This window comes from Papaver somniferum, chromosome 10 (genome assembly GCF_003573695.1).
Source record: "Papaver somniferum cultivar HN1 chromosome 10, ASM357369v1, whole genome shotgun sequence".
NCBI classification, from domain to species: Eukaryota; Viridiplantae; Streptophyta; class Magnoliopsida; order Ranunculales; family Papaveraceae; genus Papaver; species Papaver somniferum.
The window spans coordinates 156,779,399-156,795,480 of record NC_039367.1 but is presented as its reverse complement, the minus strand read 5'-3'; the positions used below and the strand labels follow the sequence as shown (position 1 = coordinate 156,795,480).

Sequence of the window (16,082 nt, the reverse complement as noted above, 5' to 3'; positions counted from 1 at the left end):
GCAGTAAGGAGATGAAGAGTTCACTGCCGTTGATGTTGGCAGCTAATGCGGAGTTCTCAGTGGGTCTTTTTGATATGAGCTTGTGCAACCAGTCAGGAACGAGATGCAGCTCAGAGAATAGAAACAACTGGTGGCAGTGGTGGTTAAACAAGTCTGCAGACGTAATGGAGATGGACTGTCTGCCAACTGATTTGAGTTCGACATGGAGGATCCCGTGTCCAAGGTGGGGATGCAGATAACGATTGCATGGCATTTAATGGCCTTCTGTCAAACACCTCAACTTGGTGTTACTCTTTTCGGATTGAACGGATTGTTGTTAGTGCTGATGGAGCTGTTGTTGATGGCTGAGCTATGGGAAGTCGATGAACCAATGGTGGAACTGGTTGCAAGTTGCAACTGACAAGATGTAGAAGGTCAGGGAATGGAAAGAGATGTTGTTGCCGCCTGCCGGTTAACAAGAAGGAGCTGTGGTCGAGAACTGTTGAAGCAGAATATACCTCGGTGCACGAGACCGGAGTTGGCTGTAGTAATCGATAATAAAGGAGAAATAAAGAGCTCGAGTGTGTGTGACAGTTGAGCAAGTTTGGCAGTTGAGTTTTCGTGACAAAACAGGAAGTCTATGATATCGGTGATGATGGCTATCGTTCGAGACAGCGTGAAAATAGAGTTGCGGCCATGCTCGGGAAAGAACTGGTTTCGAAATCAGTATCTGGTAATGGCCTGAAGATTGGTGTTTTATGTAGTCTGAAACTGGAGTTAATTGAGAACACCCGGCAACATGGAGAAGTGGTGTTGGCTCGAGTGTTATAGGCTCGTGTAAAGTGTCAGGAAAGCAAAGAGATAGAGTTTACCAAGGAGGTTGAGCATGAATGTGAATCTGTGAAGATTTCGGCGAAGATTCAGCTGGAATTTTAAGCCGAGAAAACAGCAAAGAGTACTCGTATATCCGGTGGTTTTGTGGTGATGTCAGGTGGTCAGGTATAGGAAGCCGTGGTCGGATCTTGGTAATGGGTCTGAATTTGGAAGCTGGTAATGGACCCAAATGGACTGGGCCTTGGAAAATGTTGCTAGGTCTTATGTTGTATTCTTTCGCAGCACTATAAAAAAAAAGAAAAGAAAAATGCGAAGGGGGGAGCAGGCGAGAGCCGTAGACAGAGAAGAAGGAAGGAAGGGAGGCTGCTGCTGTTGCGGCTTCACAGCCGTTTACGGTTTGAAGTTTTGTTTCAATTCCGTTTTTGGATTAGCTATTGTTTTTATTTGATATTTTTTTATGGCTTTTGAGAAAGCCATGGCTAACTAGATCCATATTAGGGTTTAGGTAGAAACCAATTCAATTGTGTACTCTCTACGATGATATTTTTAATAATGATTTGATTGATTAGTATTTTCACTTCATATAGCTTGGTGTATAATTGTTCATGTGATTATTTTGATTATTTATGCTTTTCAATTGATATGGCGTGCTTGGGTTAAATTCTTTGACGTGATATGCTTTAGAATTGATAAATAATGCTTTATAGAATCACTACCGATGAAGCGAAGGAATTTACAGCGGAGAAACAATATTTTGGAATTTAACATACTATCTTCCGAGACATGAAATTAATTTCAATATTTGTCTTGAGTAATATATAAAAATTAGTAGAGCTCACACGATTTAATTGGTGGAAACCGAAAACCCTGATAACCCGTTTTCATTTTGTTTATTGTTAAAATTATTATTATTTCATTTTGTTCCGACCTTTTGAAAATCGTTAAAACATTACTTATTTGATTATTTAGTTTTGGTATTAGTTAGCAGAGTATTTCACACTCCTCGTGGGAACGACCTGTCCTTGCCATTGTCTACTAGTTAGACGCTGTGCACTTGCAGTATTTTATTGTAGGTTTCCCAACCTATCAAGTTTTTGGCGCCGTTGCCGGGGAGTGGCTGTATAGTACTCTCTGTTTGATATCAATTTTCTTGTACATAATTGTTTTATTTTATTTTTATTTTTGTATATAATTTATTTTGTTTTTCTTTAGATTTTTTTTTTAGTTCATTTTTACGCAGTTTATTTGATTTTTTTTAGGTACCTTAAAAAGTGTTGCGGGTGAAAAGAAAGTATGGATTCACAAAGCTTTTGCAAGGACCAATTGGAAGATCCACTAGAGGTTTGCTTAACTCATTTTGGGTATGATTTTGATGATGATAGTTTTATTTGTGAAGTCAATGCCTTATTAGACTCCACACCACTGCTAGACACTAATAAATGGAAGCCCATAATAGAACCTCTAGTATTGGCCGAGACTCGACTAGTTTCATCAGCCGAGAAAGGTCCGACCTTGACCTTTAAACCATTGTATGACCTATCAAGTTATGGTTTTTTTCATCTTGATAATATTCATAATGAAACCGTTGTAGATGATAGTGGGTCTATGAGTCATGATATTATTGCTCTATTGAGCCCTTGTTCCACGACTGAACTTTCAGCCGTGGAAGTTATTTCCGCTGATTTGGAACCTGATTTAGAGCGTGCCCCGCGAATAGAAACTGTCAAACAATCTGAACTTATTTCTTACGGGAGTGATTTAATTATCCTGTCCATGCATGACTTGAATATTACTTACAGATTTATATTGGGAATGAATTTACGCATCCATTTGGAGCTTTATAGTGTTTACAGGTTCATATTTTCAGCCGACCGGACCAGTTGGGATGATCCTCAACTTTTCAGACTCTATATATATGATTGGATATCTATTTTTGGGTACCATACCCACACCTTGTTTGAGGACATTCTACTGACAGCAAGAAAAAAAAATACATTTTACTTCTTGGGAGGTATCCCATGCTCATGCAACACGGTAATATCTTTCCTTAACTCTTTTGCTTCGAATGATAACAGTTTCTCCTTGTTCATGCTTTTAATTTTATCTTTTGAACATTGAGGACAATGTTAGATTTAAGTTTGGGGGTATGGGAGAAACTTTTTAGTTGCATTATAAATAAACTCCAGAACCTAGAAATTTATGCCTATTAAGGTTTGCACTAACCAATCTAAGTGGATGGAAGCATGTTGGTTTTAGGAGTTGAGGAACCAATCTGACTAGATGGAAACATCTAAAGAGTCTATTCATAAAAGCACAGAGCTCAGGTGTTAGAAATAACATGGTAGTTTCACCATATCTCGTTGAGTCCTTTTCACTTCTGTTTTTATTTTTTTTTTCATTTTAAACTATGTTTCTCTAAGTGATTAGGTGGGGCTCACGATTCAAGTTGTTACCATTGCTAGGGTGAAATAGAGTGATTGAGATACCCATGAAAAAAAAGTTATGAAAGAAAAAAAAAAGTTATGAAAAAAAAAAGTTATGAAAAAAAAAGAAAAAAAATGTTATGAAAAAAAAGAAAAAAAAATGTTATGAAAAAAAAAATTGAGACCAGACCATTAGACAAAACGGAATAAAATTCAATAAAGTCGACCACTGGTACCCTTGTATATGCCAGTTGTGTTGACCTAGAATTAGGACTATTGACCACTGGTTCCCTTGTATATGCCAGTGTGTTGATATTAGTCAGACCGGTAACTCAGTCATTTAGGATAGGTTCATCTTGGAAGTGGCCTTCAGACAGATATGAGAAACATTGTTCACTTAGTCAACATCAAAACCATTTATGTTTTTTTATATCCATCTCTTAATCTATCCATGTGATTTGTTCACTCCGAATATGATGTCCATAGTGAAACTATCTTAGTAGAGCTCTGTCACTTATATGAATTTTAGTATGCTTGAGTGCAAACTCGTGTACATCAATTGGAATTTCGCGTCAGGGTACTTCCTCCCATAATCAATAAGTATGCCAACCAAGGAGGTTCTTTAGTGCTTTCCAAGGTTCTGCGTAGATAGCTAGGGTCTGGAGTACAGGTTTTGTGGGTATATCTCTGGTAAGCCCTCCCGAGACTATAAATCGGCCACTAGGGCCACCTAGGGGTTTAAAGGCTTATTGCATACGCTAAATGCAATCGACGATGCCTGCGACAGTGAGTTAGGATTTTTTTTTGTAGTTTTGATTTGCTCGGGACTAGCAAATAATAAGTTTGGGGGTATTTGATAGACGCATTTATGTGTCTATATTAGTTTCAATTCTCTGTAATATTAGTACTCGATTTTGTTTATTTTGATATTTTATGTCTTGTAGGTGTTTTTGGAGAAATAAGTATTTGCAACGAGAATGATGAATTGGGTTGGCCTGGTACTTCCATGTATCAGCAACCAGTCTAGTTACCATGACAATATAAAGGAGTCGAAATGTTGTCGTGAACTGAAAAGGCTAAATTTCACTGACACTGGTTGGCACGGTCAAAAGGTGAACAAAGACGTCAAGAGCTTCATTTCTTAAGCAAGCAGGTGGTGTTTCATCATTAAGAGAAAGGTGGATGTGGCTAACTCCCCACCATATACCAGAACATACAAGCAACATTTCGTCATATGTGAAGGAGAAAGAAATTCTTATTACTCATCAACGTTCGAGCTGGTGGTTCTCTAAAAGAAAGGAGTTTCGAGCATTTTCTTGGAAAGAATTCGAAGCAGCTGCCATTATTCACTCGCACCCAAATCTTTCTCATCATGTCAGCTGCCATGGAGATGGAGTCGAGTTGGTGGTGTTGCCATGCTCATGGTTGTGAACTGAAATACAGCAACAGCGATGAAACTGTGATTCAGCTGTTGAAGGCAGTGAATGAATAAGGTATTTACAAACAAGCACACTTCTGACCTTGACTCTAGTTTACTAGACTTTCCTTTTAGCACATGTGCAGGACAACCCCAAATTCTTAAATTTCGTAGACTTGGCTTACTCCCATACCACAGCTCCCTGGGTGTCTTAGGAACTGCTTTATTAGGTACCAAATTCAGAATATATGCTGTTGTTTCTAAGGCTAATCCCCAAAAGGATATAGGTAATGAAGTATAACTCATAATAGACCTTACCATCTCTAGTAAAGTCCTGTTCCTTTTTTCTGCCACACCATTTTGTTGTGGTGTACCAGGTGAAGTCAACTGGGATACAATCCCATGTTCTACTAAGTATGCACCAAACAGAGTTGAAAGATACTCACCGCCTCGATCTGATCGAATGACTTTCAATTTCTTTCCTGTTTGGTTTTCGACCTCTGCCTTGTACTCTTTGAACTTTTCAAAAGACTCAGACTTATGATGCATAAGATAGATATAGCCATATCTAGAATAATCATCAGTGAAAGTGATGAAATACTCATAGCCACCTCTAGCTCTAACATTCATCGGTCCACATATATCAGTGTGCACTAATTCTAATACTTCATTGGCTCTAACACCTTTCCCTGTAAAAGGTCTCTTGCTCATTTTACCTTCCAAACAGGATTCACAAACTGACCATGGTTCAATTTCTAACGAATCCAGAGATCCATTTTGAACCAAACATTTGATCCTGTTAAGGTTGATATGACCAAGCTTTAGATGCCATAAGTATGTAGCATTAGTAGAAGGACTTTTCTTTTTAAGAGTGTTAACAGATGGTATACATTCATTATTTAAAACACAAGGAACAACAGGAGAGATAAGATATAAACCATGCGCCAACACACCAGTAAAAATAACTAAACTGTCTTTAATTATTAAAACCTTAAAAGAATCCAATTTAATTGTCAAACCATCTCTAACGAGACAAGACACTGAAATTAAATTCCGCCTAATGTCTGGCACAAATAAACAATCTTTCAAAACTAAAACCTTATTCTCATTGTTACTACTACTACTAAGACGAACTCTTCCTACGGCTACGGCAACAACTCTTGCATCCGAACCCAGGCTTAGGTAAATTTCTCCTTTACTTAGTTGTCTGGTTATTTGAAACCCCTGCAATGAATTGCATACATGATTAGTGGCTCTAGAATCTATACACCAACTGTTTGATGTATAGGTGGCAACATTTGCCTCAACAACTAAAGATTCAAAGTTACCTTCTGATTTCTTCCTAGCTAAGTATTCTGTGCAGTTGCGCTTCCAATGACCAGTCTTGTTGCAATGGAAACACTTTCCCTTTGCAACACCCTCTCCCTTGTCCTTTTTAACACCCAAAGATTTATTTGCATTAAGACATGTTTTGTGAGACTTCTTCTTAGGATTCTTTCGCTTAGGTTTGCGCTTAGAATCCTACGCTAAGTGAACAATTCCAGCTGCCCTTTTATTGTCCAAAATTCCTTCCGCAGTTTGCAATTGGTTAAGTAACTCATGGAGAGTTAAAACCATCTTATTCATGTTGACATTCAACTTGAAATGCGCAAACGAACTAGGAAGGGAATTGAGAACAATGTCAACTTTCATATCAACATCGATAGTTGACCCAAGGGTTTCTAGTTCGTTAAACAAAGACATCATCAGAATGATGTGCTCACTAACTGGAGTTCCTTCTTGCATCTTAGTGTTCATTAGCTTTCTAGTCGCCTCTGTTTTGGCGGGACGACTATGTTCAGAAAACATCTCCTTCAGACCATTAATGATCTCAGCAGCTTTCTCAAAGCCCTCATATTGATGCTGCAATACATTGGAAATTGAATCCATGATATAACACTTGGCCATATCATTGGATTTCTTCTACCTAGCATGAGCACCAACTGTTTCTTGGGGTTCAGGGAGAACAGGTTCTGGCTCATTAAGAACAAACTTGTAATCTTGTACGGTGAGTACAATATCCAAGTTTCTTTTCCAATCAACATAGTTGGGACCGGTTAACTGGTTTTCTTTCAAGATAATTTGTAAGGGGCCGAGGTTCGACATTGACATCTAAACATGCATAACAAATAAATCCTAGTGAGACAAAACAGTTCTAAAAAAACAAAAACAAAACAAAATTCTATTTATCGCAACTCCCTAATATTACGATAAACATCGAATTCCCAAAACTTTACATACGTAACATTCCTTGGGGAATTAGTTGCGCATATAGTTTTTCAGGAGGAAGATCTTTCCATTGATTTAACAACCCTAGACATCTCATGTCATATTAAACCAACAATCCGATATGTTCGGCTTGTCAAATAAATATTTGTTTCCTTAGGGAAATCAAATTACTTATTTTGAGTTAAGTGTAACTCATAGACAATTTTTCAGAATCTACATAAAATGAGTTGTCTCCTTAGGGAGAGCAAAACCATTCATATAATCTGATTTGCCTATGGAAGGCCACGGGATTCGAAAATCCCTCTCCCACTTAATTTCTTAGACAAGGGCCCGTAATATTTACATTCACACATCTCATGCATAAACAATACTACATATTCATGATTTCCAATCTAATTAGTATATGACAATACTGTAACTGACATACATAAGCCCTTAAACCAATAATTACTATGTAAATTCTACTTGAATAATCAAACATTATTCAATGATTTACGTTGACACTGGAATCACCAAAACCACAAGGTATAGGATGAAGTTGGTAATCTAAGGAGATAAGTGGTCATTCCTGTTTGCAATAAGCCAAATCCATAAAATTTGTTTTACACAAGCTGAGATAAGTGGTCATTCCTGTTTGCAATAAGCCAAATCCATAAAATTTGTTTTACACAAGCTGGACCAAAACGTGTTGGACCTAACAAATTATTTATGGATTTTTATTACAACAGTAACTCCATTATCATCTTATACCAACTATGAATTTCAAACAATTTGAAAACAGATCTTTTAACCACTAATTCAAACATCTCATGTGAATTAGAAAAGTACCCATACTAAACCATCATGGAGATTACTATTCTAGTGCATACATATTGGCAAACCAAAAGACATAGTTAAATTTGTATCCATACAAAATTCAGCAAGTACCCATCTCTTAGCTAACCATATCAATCATAAATTTTAACATCAAATTTCTCAAATTGATAAATCTAGGGTTCAATAAATTCATCCAAATTCATAAATTGAAAAAGCCCTAATTTTTAAAACCCATCATAATCTCTATCATGATTAATAAAACTGTAATTATTAACATCTAAACCTAGCTCTTGATGCCATTGTTAGGAATCGATCAAAAACGCAGCGGAAATTGAGTTTTTCAAATTTTCTACCAAAACCCAACATTAAGTTTCATTAGATGTTAATAATAGCATAGGGGAATTAAGGATTTCGCTAATCCAAATCTACAAGAAGAACACCAAATTCTACTTTAAGTTTTATCTCCAAAACCACCGATTAGTGATGTTACGGGAGGAAGAAGAAAAAACTTTGCTGTAGCTTTTATGCTGGATACCCACACTTTCTTTATCGCCACCAACTACTTTGTATTACTTGATGGAAACTAATTGATGCCGTGAATCAAAAGCACCCACTGTAACTGAAAGTGAAAGAAAAAGAAGCTACTGGCTCTTTTGAGAATAAGAGCTTCGTCTACTTTTGTCTACGGAGAAACCAAACGAAAGACAAAAGAAAAACAATTGCTTTGTCTCCCTGGAAAAACAGACACGTATAGGTTTAAGGACTTTCTCACAATAAACTTAATTGTGTAAGGATGGGAGAACAAGATGGCGTATCTATTCTTAGTTTTCGGTATTCCAACTCTTCTACCTTGCTCCCCTTATATAGTTTTCATATAAGTAGCTATCCTTCTTGTTCTCAAAAACCTTCTCCAAATACAATTAGGTCTTTTGGGCTACAAGTAATTCTAGATTTCCTTAACCGTATAGAATTCCTTGTGTCTCACACAATTCCAAATACGATTAAGAAATTACAAGTCACTACACCAAAGACTTGTAATTGACAAACACTCTAAAATTACATGTTTTAATAAAAGTAAAACCCTTCCTCTACTTTCTTACTGTAAGTCCCTCCACTAATACCGGTATTCATAAATTCTCATAGGCGTGTAACAATGACATATCAGCTCCTATGCAGAATTTATATTTTGGTCCTTGATGTGCTGTTCTTATTATTATTCTAATAATCACTTAAACAATTTAAATGATCACTGGCCAGTCTAGAATAATAATTCCCGCACAATAATCCAAGGGAATACACATAGGAGGAGGATACCATATTGAATATATGTATATTCTTACTGCGCATTTACAACCATCCATCTTACCCAGATATTGAATCCAAATTAATGACCTCACTGCTTGGTAAGACAAGATAGCCAGAAATACACGTAAGCTATATACACATTCTCAGGATTAAGAACTTATGTAAAGTATTAACTTAGATCCATTCAATTAGCTGATATACAATGAACAGAACTAACCGACCGGTTCGATGTAATCCAATTACATCAACCTGCTAGATTTAGAAGTCTCCACTTCTGTGATTGAGATTTATCATAATACATACGCAATAATAATAGCAAGTTATAATCTAATCAATATAAAAAAAACACTCATAGATTACAAACCAAAATGTCACCAATATATTATATCTCCCACTGCAAAAATTGCAACTAATATATTTGATCATATCTCACAAAGCATGTTTAAAATGAACTGTTAAATAATATCTTAAATGTGAATGTCAAACTATTGTTTTTGGGCATAATCCCAACACATCATGTCAGCGCTAGGGTTTCTGTAAAACATAAACTCCCTTTCTCCATCTTTTTTCAACGTAACGAAAGCCAGAGCAGTTCTTGCGTCTTTGTGAAATCATACGCCTTCAGTGTACACTTCATTCTTCTTCAATACATCAACCAGCATATGCCCAAATTCATCATCTCCAAACTTTCCGATGAAAGCAGAAGAACCACCAAGTTTAGTAATGGCGCAAGCGACATTAGCAGGAGCACCACCGGGAGCCTTGACAAAACCAAGTGATTCAGCTAATGATACACCAGCAACATCTGGCACAAAATCAATCAACATCTCACCGAAACACACAACGTCTGACGATGACTTCAACATATTTCTAGTTAACTTCTTAAACGAATTTGATGATCTGAGATAATAGAATAGCTAGAGAGAAAAGACTAAAAGAGAACATTTGGAGAATGGTATGACCTAAGGATGGGGTTACGTTGAGTATTTTATACAATAAAAACACGAGTTACAAAAGAAATAGGATCAGTATCCGGTTATGACTATCCTTAGTTAATCCTTATTTTGATGGGATTTTATTACTTGCTAATAAAGCTAAAGGAATTTTACGTTACTAATGAATATTCTTCTTTTCTTGATCGGCAAAACTATAGTAGTATATTAGAATAAAAGAATAAGAGTGATTACAAGTTGCTGGACATACCAGCCATGCAACCAAAAGAAAAGAAGGGAAAAACAAGATGTTAGAGACAACAAAAAATCAAAACAAGGTCCTAACAACGGCAAACAAAAGGGCAGCTCTACTTTCGCATCAGATCATCCCATTTAAATACCAAATCCTGAAATCTAAAACCTCTAAAAGGTTTTATTGGAATTGACCAATACAACAAAACGGCTTTGATATCCAAAATAATCCTCTCTTGGTCTTTTGCTATACCATTGAAACATCTATTGTTTCACTCCTTCCAAAGTATCCAGCAGATTGCATATGGAAGCAACTCCCACATGTAATTTCCAGCCATCGAGAACTTCCGGGTTTTTATCTCGTCGAAGGCATGTATGATATCATACCTTTGTACTCCCAGCACCCCAAATTCTGAAAAGAAATGGTTTCAAATTGGCCGAGTAATTCGGCAATGTAAGAATAAATGATTGATTGTTTCTGTATCGGCTTTGCACAAGTAACACCTTTTGGCTAATTTCCTTCCTCTTTGCTGAAGAACATTTTGAGTAAGTATGGAATTATGGTGTACCAGCCATATAAAAAAGGAAATTTTTGTTGGTACATTAGAATTCCAAACTGCCTCTTTAGGGAACATGATAGCTTCTTGTTCCCTAGCCAACAACTGCTCATAGCAAGATTTTACTGTGAACCGTCCATCCTTCTCCCATTTCCAACTTCTTGAGTCGTCTTCATTGCTAATTGTGGCAGCTTCTAGCAACACAGAAATTGCAGTAGCTTCTTCAATTTCGAAATCAGTTAGTCGTCTTCTCAGATCGAGGTTCCACACTACCCTCCCTTCTGGGTCTATATGATAATATTCAATCACAAAGTTATTTTTTTTCCGGGACATTTCGAAAAGATTAGGAAAAAGAGTTTTTAAGGTCTCTTCCCCCACCCAATTATTCAACCAAAATCTAACCTTATCCCCTTTCCCCACTTTGTACTGAATCCCATTTCTAAGAATCTCAATCCTATTTGCAATCCCTCTCCAGACACCCCTCTCATATGTCATCTTAGTCCCTACGGCATCCCATCCATTCTTGTCCACACCATATTTTTGAGCCACCATTATCCTCCAAGAAGCTCTTGTTTCTCTTGAGAATCTCCATAACCATTTGCACAACAATGCATCATTTAACAATTTGAGATTCCTAATCCCCAATCCCCCATGCTCCTTTTCCGTACAAATTGAATCCCAAGCAACCAAAGCAATCTTCTTGCTGACAGCACCGTTTCCCCACAAAAAAATGCGCATAAGACTATTCAATTTTTTTGCCACCGAAGCTGGCATTGAGAACACCGACATCATGTAAATAGCCAATGTACTTAGAACATTCTGTATTAGCACTAATCTTCCTCCGTACGTGAGAGAAACCCTTACCCAACCTTGCAACATCTTCTCAGTTCTCTCTATAATGGGATCCCAATGGATCTTACTTCTGTAGGGAGACCCAACTGGCATGCCTAAATAAGATAAAGGAAGTTGTTCCCGCATACACCCAATAGTTGTGGATATTATGTCTTGGGAAGTTGGATTTCCTAGACCAAACGCCTGACTTTTTAATTGATTAACACTCAATCCGGAAACCAGCTCGAAACACATGAACACAGCTTTAATATTGAGAATATGAGCAGGTTTATCTGATGAAAAATTACCGTGTCGTCTGCGAACAAAAGATGCGTCACTGATGTTCCATGGGTCGATATTTTAAACCCTTCAATCAATCTTTGAGACTCAAGCTTCATAATCATTTTATAAAACCCCTCCATAACTATTGTAAATAGGAAAGGAGAAAGTGCATCACCTTGTCGCAAGCCCCTTGTACTTGTGAAAAGTTCCCCAGGAGTCCCATTAATCAATATAGAGAAATGGGCTGTTGAGATACAAGAGAAAATCCATCTCCTCCACTTTGTACCAAACCCCATCTTTGCCATTACTTGATCTAGATAGTGCCAGCTGACCTTATCGCAGGCCTTTTCAACATCCATCTGGAAAACCCAACCATGAGTATTTTCTCTTATTTTCGAATCCATACTCTCATTTTCCAGCAGAATACTATCCACAATTTGTCTATTCGCCACAAATGCACTTTGAGCATCAGAAATAATCTGGGGGAGAAATTTCTTCAATCTAGATGATAATACTTTGGTGATAATCTTATAAGATGTGTTGATGAGACTAATTGGTCGGAAGTCCTTCACGTCTTCAACATTTTCTCACTTTGGAATAAGAGATATAAATGTGTTGTTCGCCCTCCAATCTAAGAACCCTGTATCGACAAAGTGATTAACCATTCTCATAAAATCCACTCTAATAACCTCCCAAAAGAACACATAAAACTTAATCGGAAAGCCATCCGGTCATTGCGTCTTGTTAGACTTCATTTCGTGCATTCCTTGTTTAACTTCCTCATCCGTAATCCTTTTTTCCAAATTTGTACTTTCTTCCACGGAGATAGCTGAGAACTCCAAATCTTCTACAAAAGGTCTATTGCTACGGTCTTCTTTATAAAGATTTATATAGAAATCTTGAATGTGACTTGCTATTACAGATTGTTCCTCAGTAACATCCCCATCCACTCTGATACTGCCAATTGTATTAGCTCTTCTTCTATTGTTAGCATACCTATGGAAGAAAGAAGTATTATGGTCTCCCTCAATGATCCACTGGTTTTTAGTCTTTTGCTTCATTCTTATGCTCTCAAGCTTAGCCCATTTCAAGTAGTCAGCTTTCTTGTTCACCCTTTCAAAACTATCTTCCACTGTAGAAACCCCTTGTGCCTCCCTCTCATCAAACGCTTTAATTTGTACTAACAGCTCATCCCTAATCCTGTTTACTCTGCCAAAGGTTTGTAAGTTCCAATCTCGCAAATCACCTTTCACCGCTTGTAACTTTTTGCAAAAAACATATCCCGGATTCCCCGTGAAGTGATGGTCCTGCCACCATTGTTGCATTCTTTCTTTAATACTCTCATCTTGCAGCCACATTAGCTCAAATCTCTGAGGTCTTGGCCCAGTGTTTATTGCTGAGGTTGAAAGCTAAATTGGAGTGTGATCAGAAGTTGGACGAGGTTTCGCCAATTGATATGTGCCAGGGTAATACTCATCCCACTTTTTGTTAATGATCAATCTATCTATATGACTACAAGTAGGAAATTCCTGAAAATTAGACCACGTATACTTTGCACCGGTAAGTGGCAAGTCCACTAGATCCAAATTGTTCATAAATTTGTTGAAGTCCTGCATTGCTCTAGTGATTCGATTACCTCTATTTTTATCCTCTAAAAACCTAGTAACATTGTAGTCGCCTCCAAGAACCCCTGGTACATCCCAAAGAGACATGACATCCCCAAGTTCTCTCCACAACCTTCGTCTTTCTTTTCGCTCTTGAGGTCCATAAAACGAAGCAACAAAACACTCAGATTGATTGATTCTAGAGCGAAAAGCACAAGAAATGGTGTGACTTGCCTCTAGAGTGTCGAAAACTTCTAGCTTGCTGTTATCCCATAATATACACATTCCTCCTGATACTCCTTGAGACGGTAAGTAATGACAGCCTATATCTTGCGAACTCCAAATTTCCCTTATAAGTTGATCTGTGATGACTTCAAGTTTTGTCTCTTGCAATAGCACCACATCTGGACGCAGGGACGGAGGCATGTGAGCGCAAATGGGTGCGCTTGCACCCACTGAAATTTCAAATTTAATAAGATTAGGCTTGGTTTTTCTGTAATAATAGAGTCTTGTGGGTGCAAATATAAATCGCATAATTGAAGTCTTACCATTTCTAAGAGGTCAAAGTTAAACTGATAATTTTTATTATTAGCTTAGTTTTCTTTATCTTCCCGTGTTACCGACATTATCTCTTTGCAGACTACAACAAAAGAAAAAAGAGAATCTTCTCTTCTCTGTAACTGTGTATCTCTTCCGCATGAGATTATTAGCTGATGATACTGATCACGAATCAGTTAAAGGTGACGCTTAAGGTACATTCATCACCATGATTTCTTTTTTATTCTAATTTTAATTCAGAAATATATACGATCGTTTAGTTCGATTTGGATATTTTCAAGCTAGGGTTTTTATTTTTTTCTTAATCAAAAGCAAAAATCGTCTTCTCTATAACTATAATCACAGTTCACATAACTAGAGTGAGATTCGTTAAAATACTCATTAATCCATAAGTAATCAGACCCTTGTCTTTTATTTGAATTTTTAGGGTTTTCTCAGTATTTTTTTTTTAATTCATATTGTTTTTAATTGAAGCATCAATCTTTTGTTTTGTTTGCTTTTGTAGATTTTGTTTATTTACAATGTTCTAATTGAAGCATCAATGTAGGTTTATGCAACCAATTCCGTGATATATGAAAACTCAATTGTCGATGGAGAGGTATTACAAAAGGAAGGCGACAGTTGATTTATCATGGCCTTCAAAACGAGGTGGTGGCAGTACAAATGAACTTGGTGAACTTGCTTCTTCTTTACAAACTGAAGTACAAGAAATGGGGGAGGCTGTAGGTTGGTACTTGCGTATACAATGTCAAATGGGGAAGATGATATAATATAGATTAATTAGCATCAGGTTGGGTTTACATGAATGATTTATTTTCTCCATCTTTTGGACAGACTTATGGTTATGGATCTTTTGATTTTTGCAGTTGATGTAATTACAGATGTATATTGTCTATCAGACAAATCAACTACAAGATCCTTTTTTTGTTAATATATATATATATAATACTTTTTGGAAAAGAGATGTTACGTCTAATTTACATTTTGCCTATTAGATTCATGTTGTGGTTGGTGGGATGAGTTCATCTATTTTGGCGAAAATGGTAAGCTTTACATTTCTGTATATAAGTATATTAGTTGGAATAAGTTTGCTTGCTAGCTCGTTTGACAGTCATGCTTTTGAACTCCTTCTGTCTTTGTTGCAGGTATCTCAACCCTGGATCCAAAGGATAAAGTTCGCATATGCAAAGCATAGTCCAGTCCTGTAATTTGCTTTCTTGAGGAGGAAGTTGTGCTAAAAATGCTTTTGGAACTTCATATATATCTTGATGGTTGTGTCCGAATACTAAATTGCAGTGGAACTTGTATGAAGGTAAAAAAATTTAAACAGACGATTTTGATTCAGTTAAAAAAAATTGTGAATATTAGAAATTTTTTTCGACCCCACAACCTTTAAGTCCTGGCTCCGTCCCTGTCTGGACGCCACTTGAGAAGAACTGAATTAACCACTATTCTCTTGTTTACATCCCCCAAACCCCGTACGTTCCAATTGATAATTTTGTTTATCATTTAAACTTGCTTTCCCTGGCCTTCTTACGTCTCTCTTCTTTGGTGCTTGATAGTTCAATCTGCTGCAGGGAAGATGCAATCCTATAAAGTTCTCTACTATTCTTACCGTCGCTTCCCTTCGGAATTGGTGAGGTAGTATCACAATCATTCTCTTCGTCTTCATCGCCTCCTTCAAGAAGCAGCTTTACTCCCTCCAAGGAGTCATCAGAAATTCCTCCTATATTGACATTTGACGGATTTCTTGCTTGTAGAGGTCTACCCGCCTCACCAAAAGCCTTCATAATTCTATCTTCAAAGAAAGATCGGTGATCCTTACTTGGTAGACCCATTAAAGACGCAACAGTAGCTACTGCTCTACACATAGCTTCCTTTTGATGATTAAAAAAGCTTTGTTGTTGAACCAATCTCCTTTCTCCTGTTAACTTACTCACCTCTGAATAATCCTCCACCCCTCACTAACTGTATCCAAATATTCTTCAGCTTCTTCTTCTCCAATGCTCAAAGCCTCATCTGCA

General features: G+C 37.1%; 1 protein-coding gene across 1 annotated transcript; it reads right to left on the bottom strand.

Moving 5' to 3' along the window:
- Window positions 1-12,627: 12,627 nt before the first annotated feature.
- Window positions 12,628-13,254, bottom strand: LOC113316654. The gene has a single exon (XM_026564807.1). It carries the CDS (start codon window positions 13,252-13,254, stop codon window positions 12,628-12,630), a length of 627 nt encoding a protein of 208 aa, XP_026420592.1.
- Window positions 13,255-16,082: the final 2,828 nt, after the last annotated feature.

Bases quoted from the DNA above. Each gene is read 5' to 3' on its own strand.
- LOC113316654 (XM_026564807.1), bottom strand. From the start codon at position 13,254: ATGTGGCTGCAAGATGAGAGTATTAAAGAAAGAATGCAACAATGGTGG.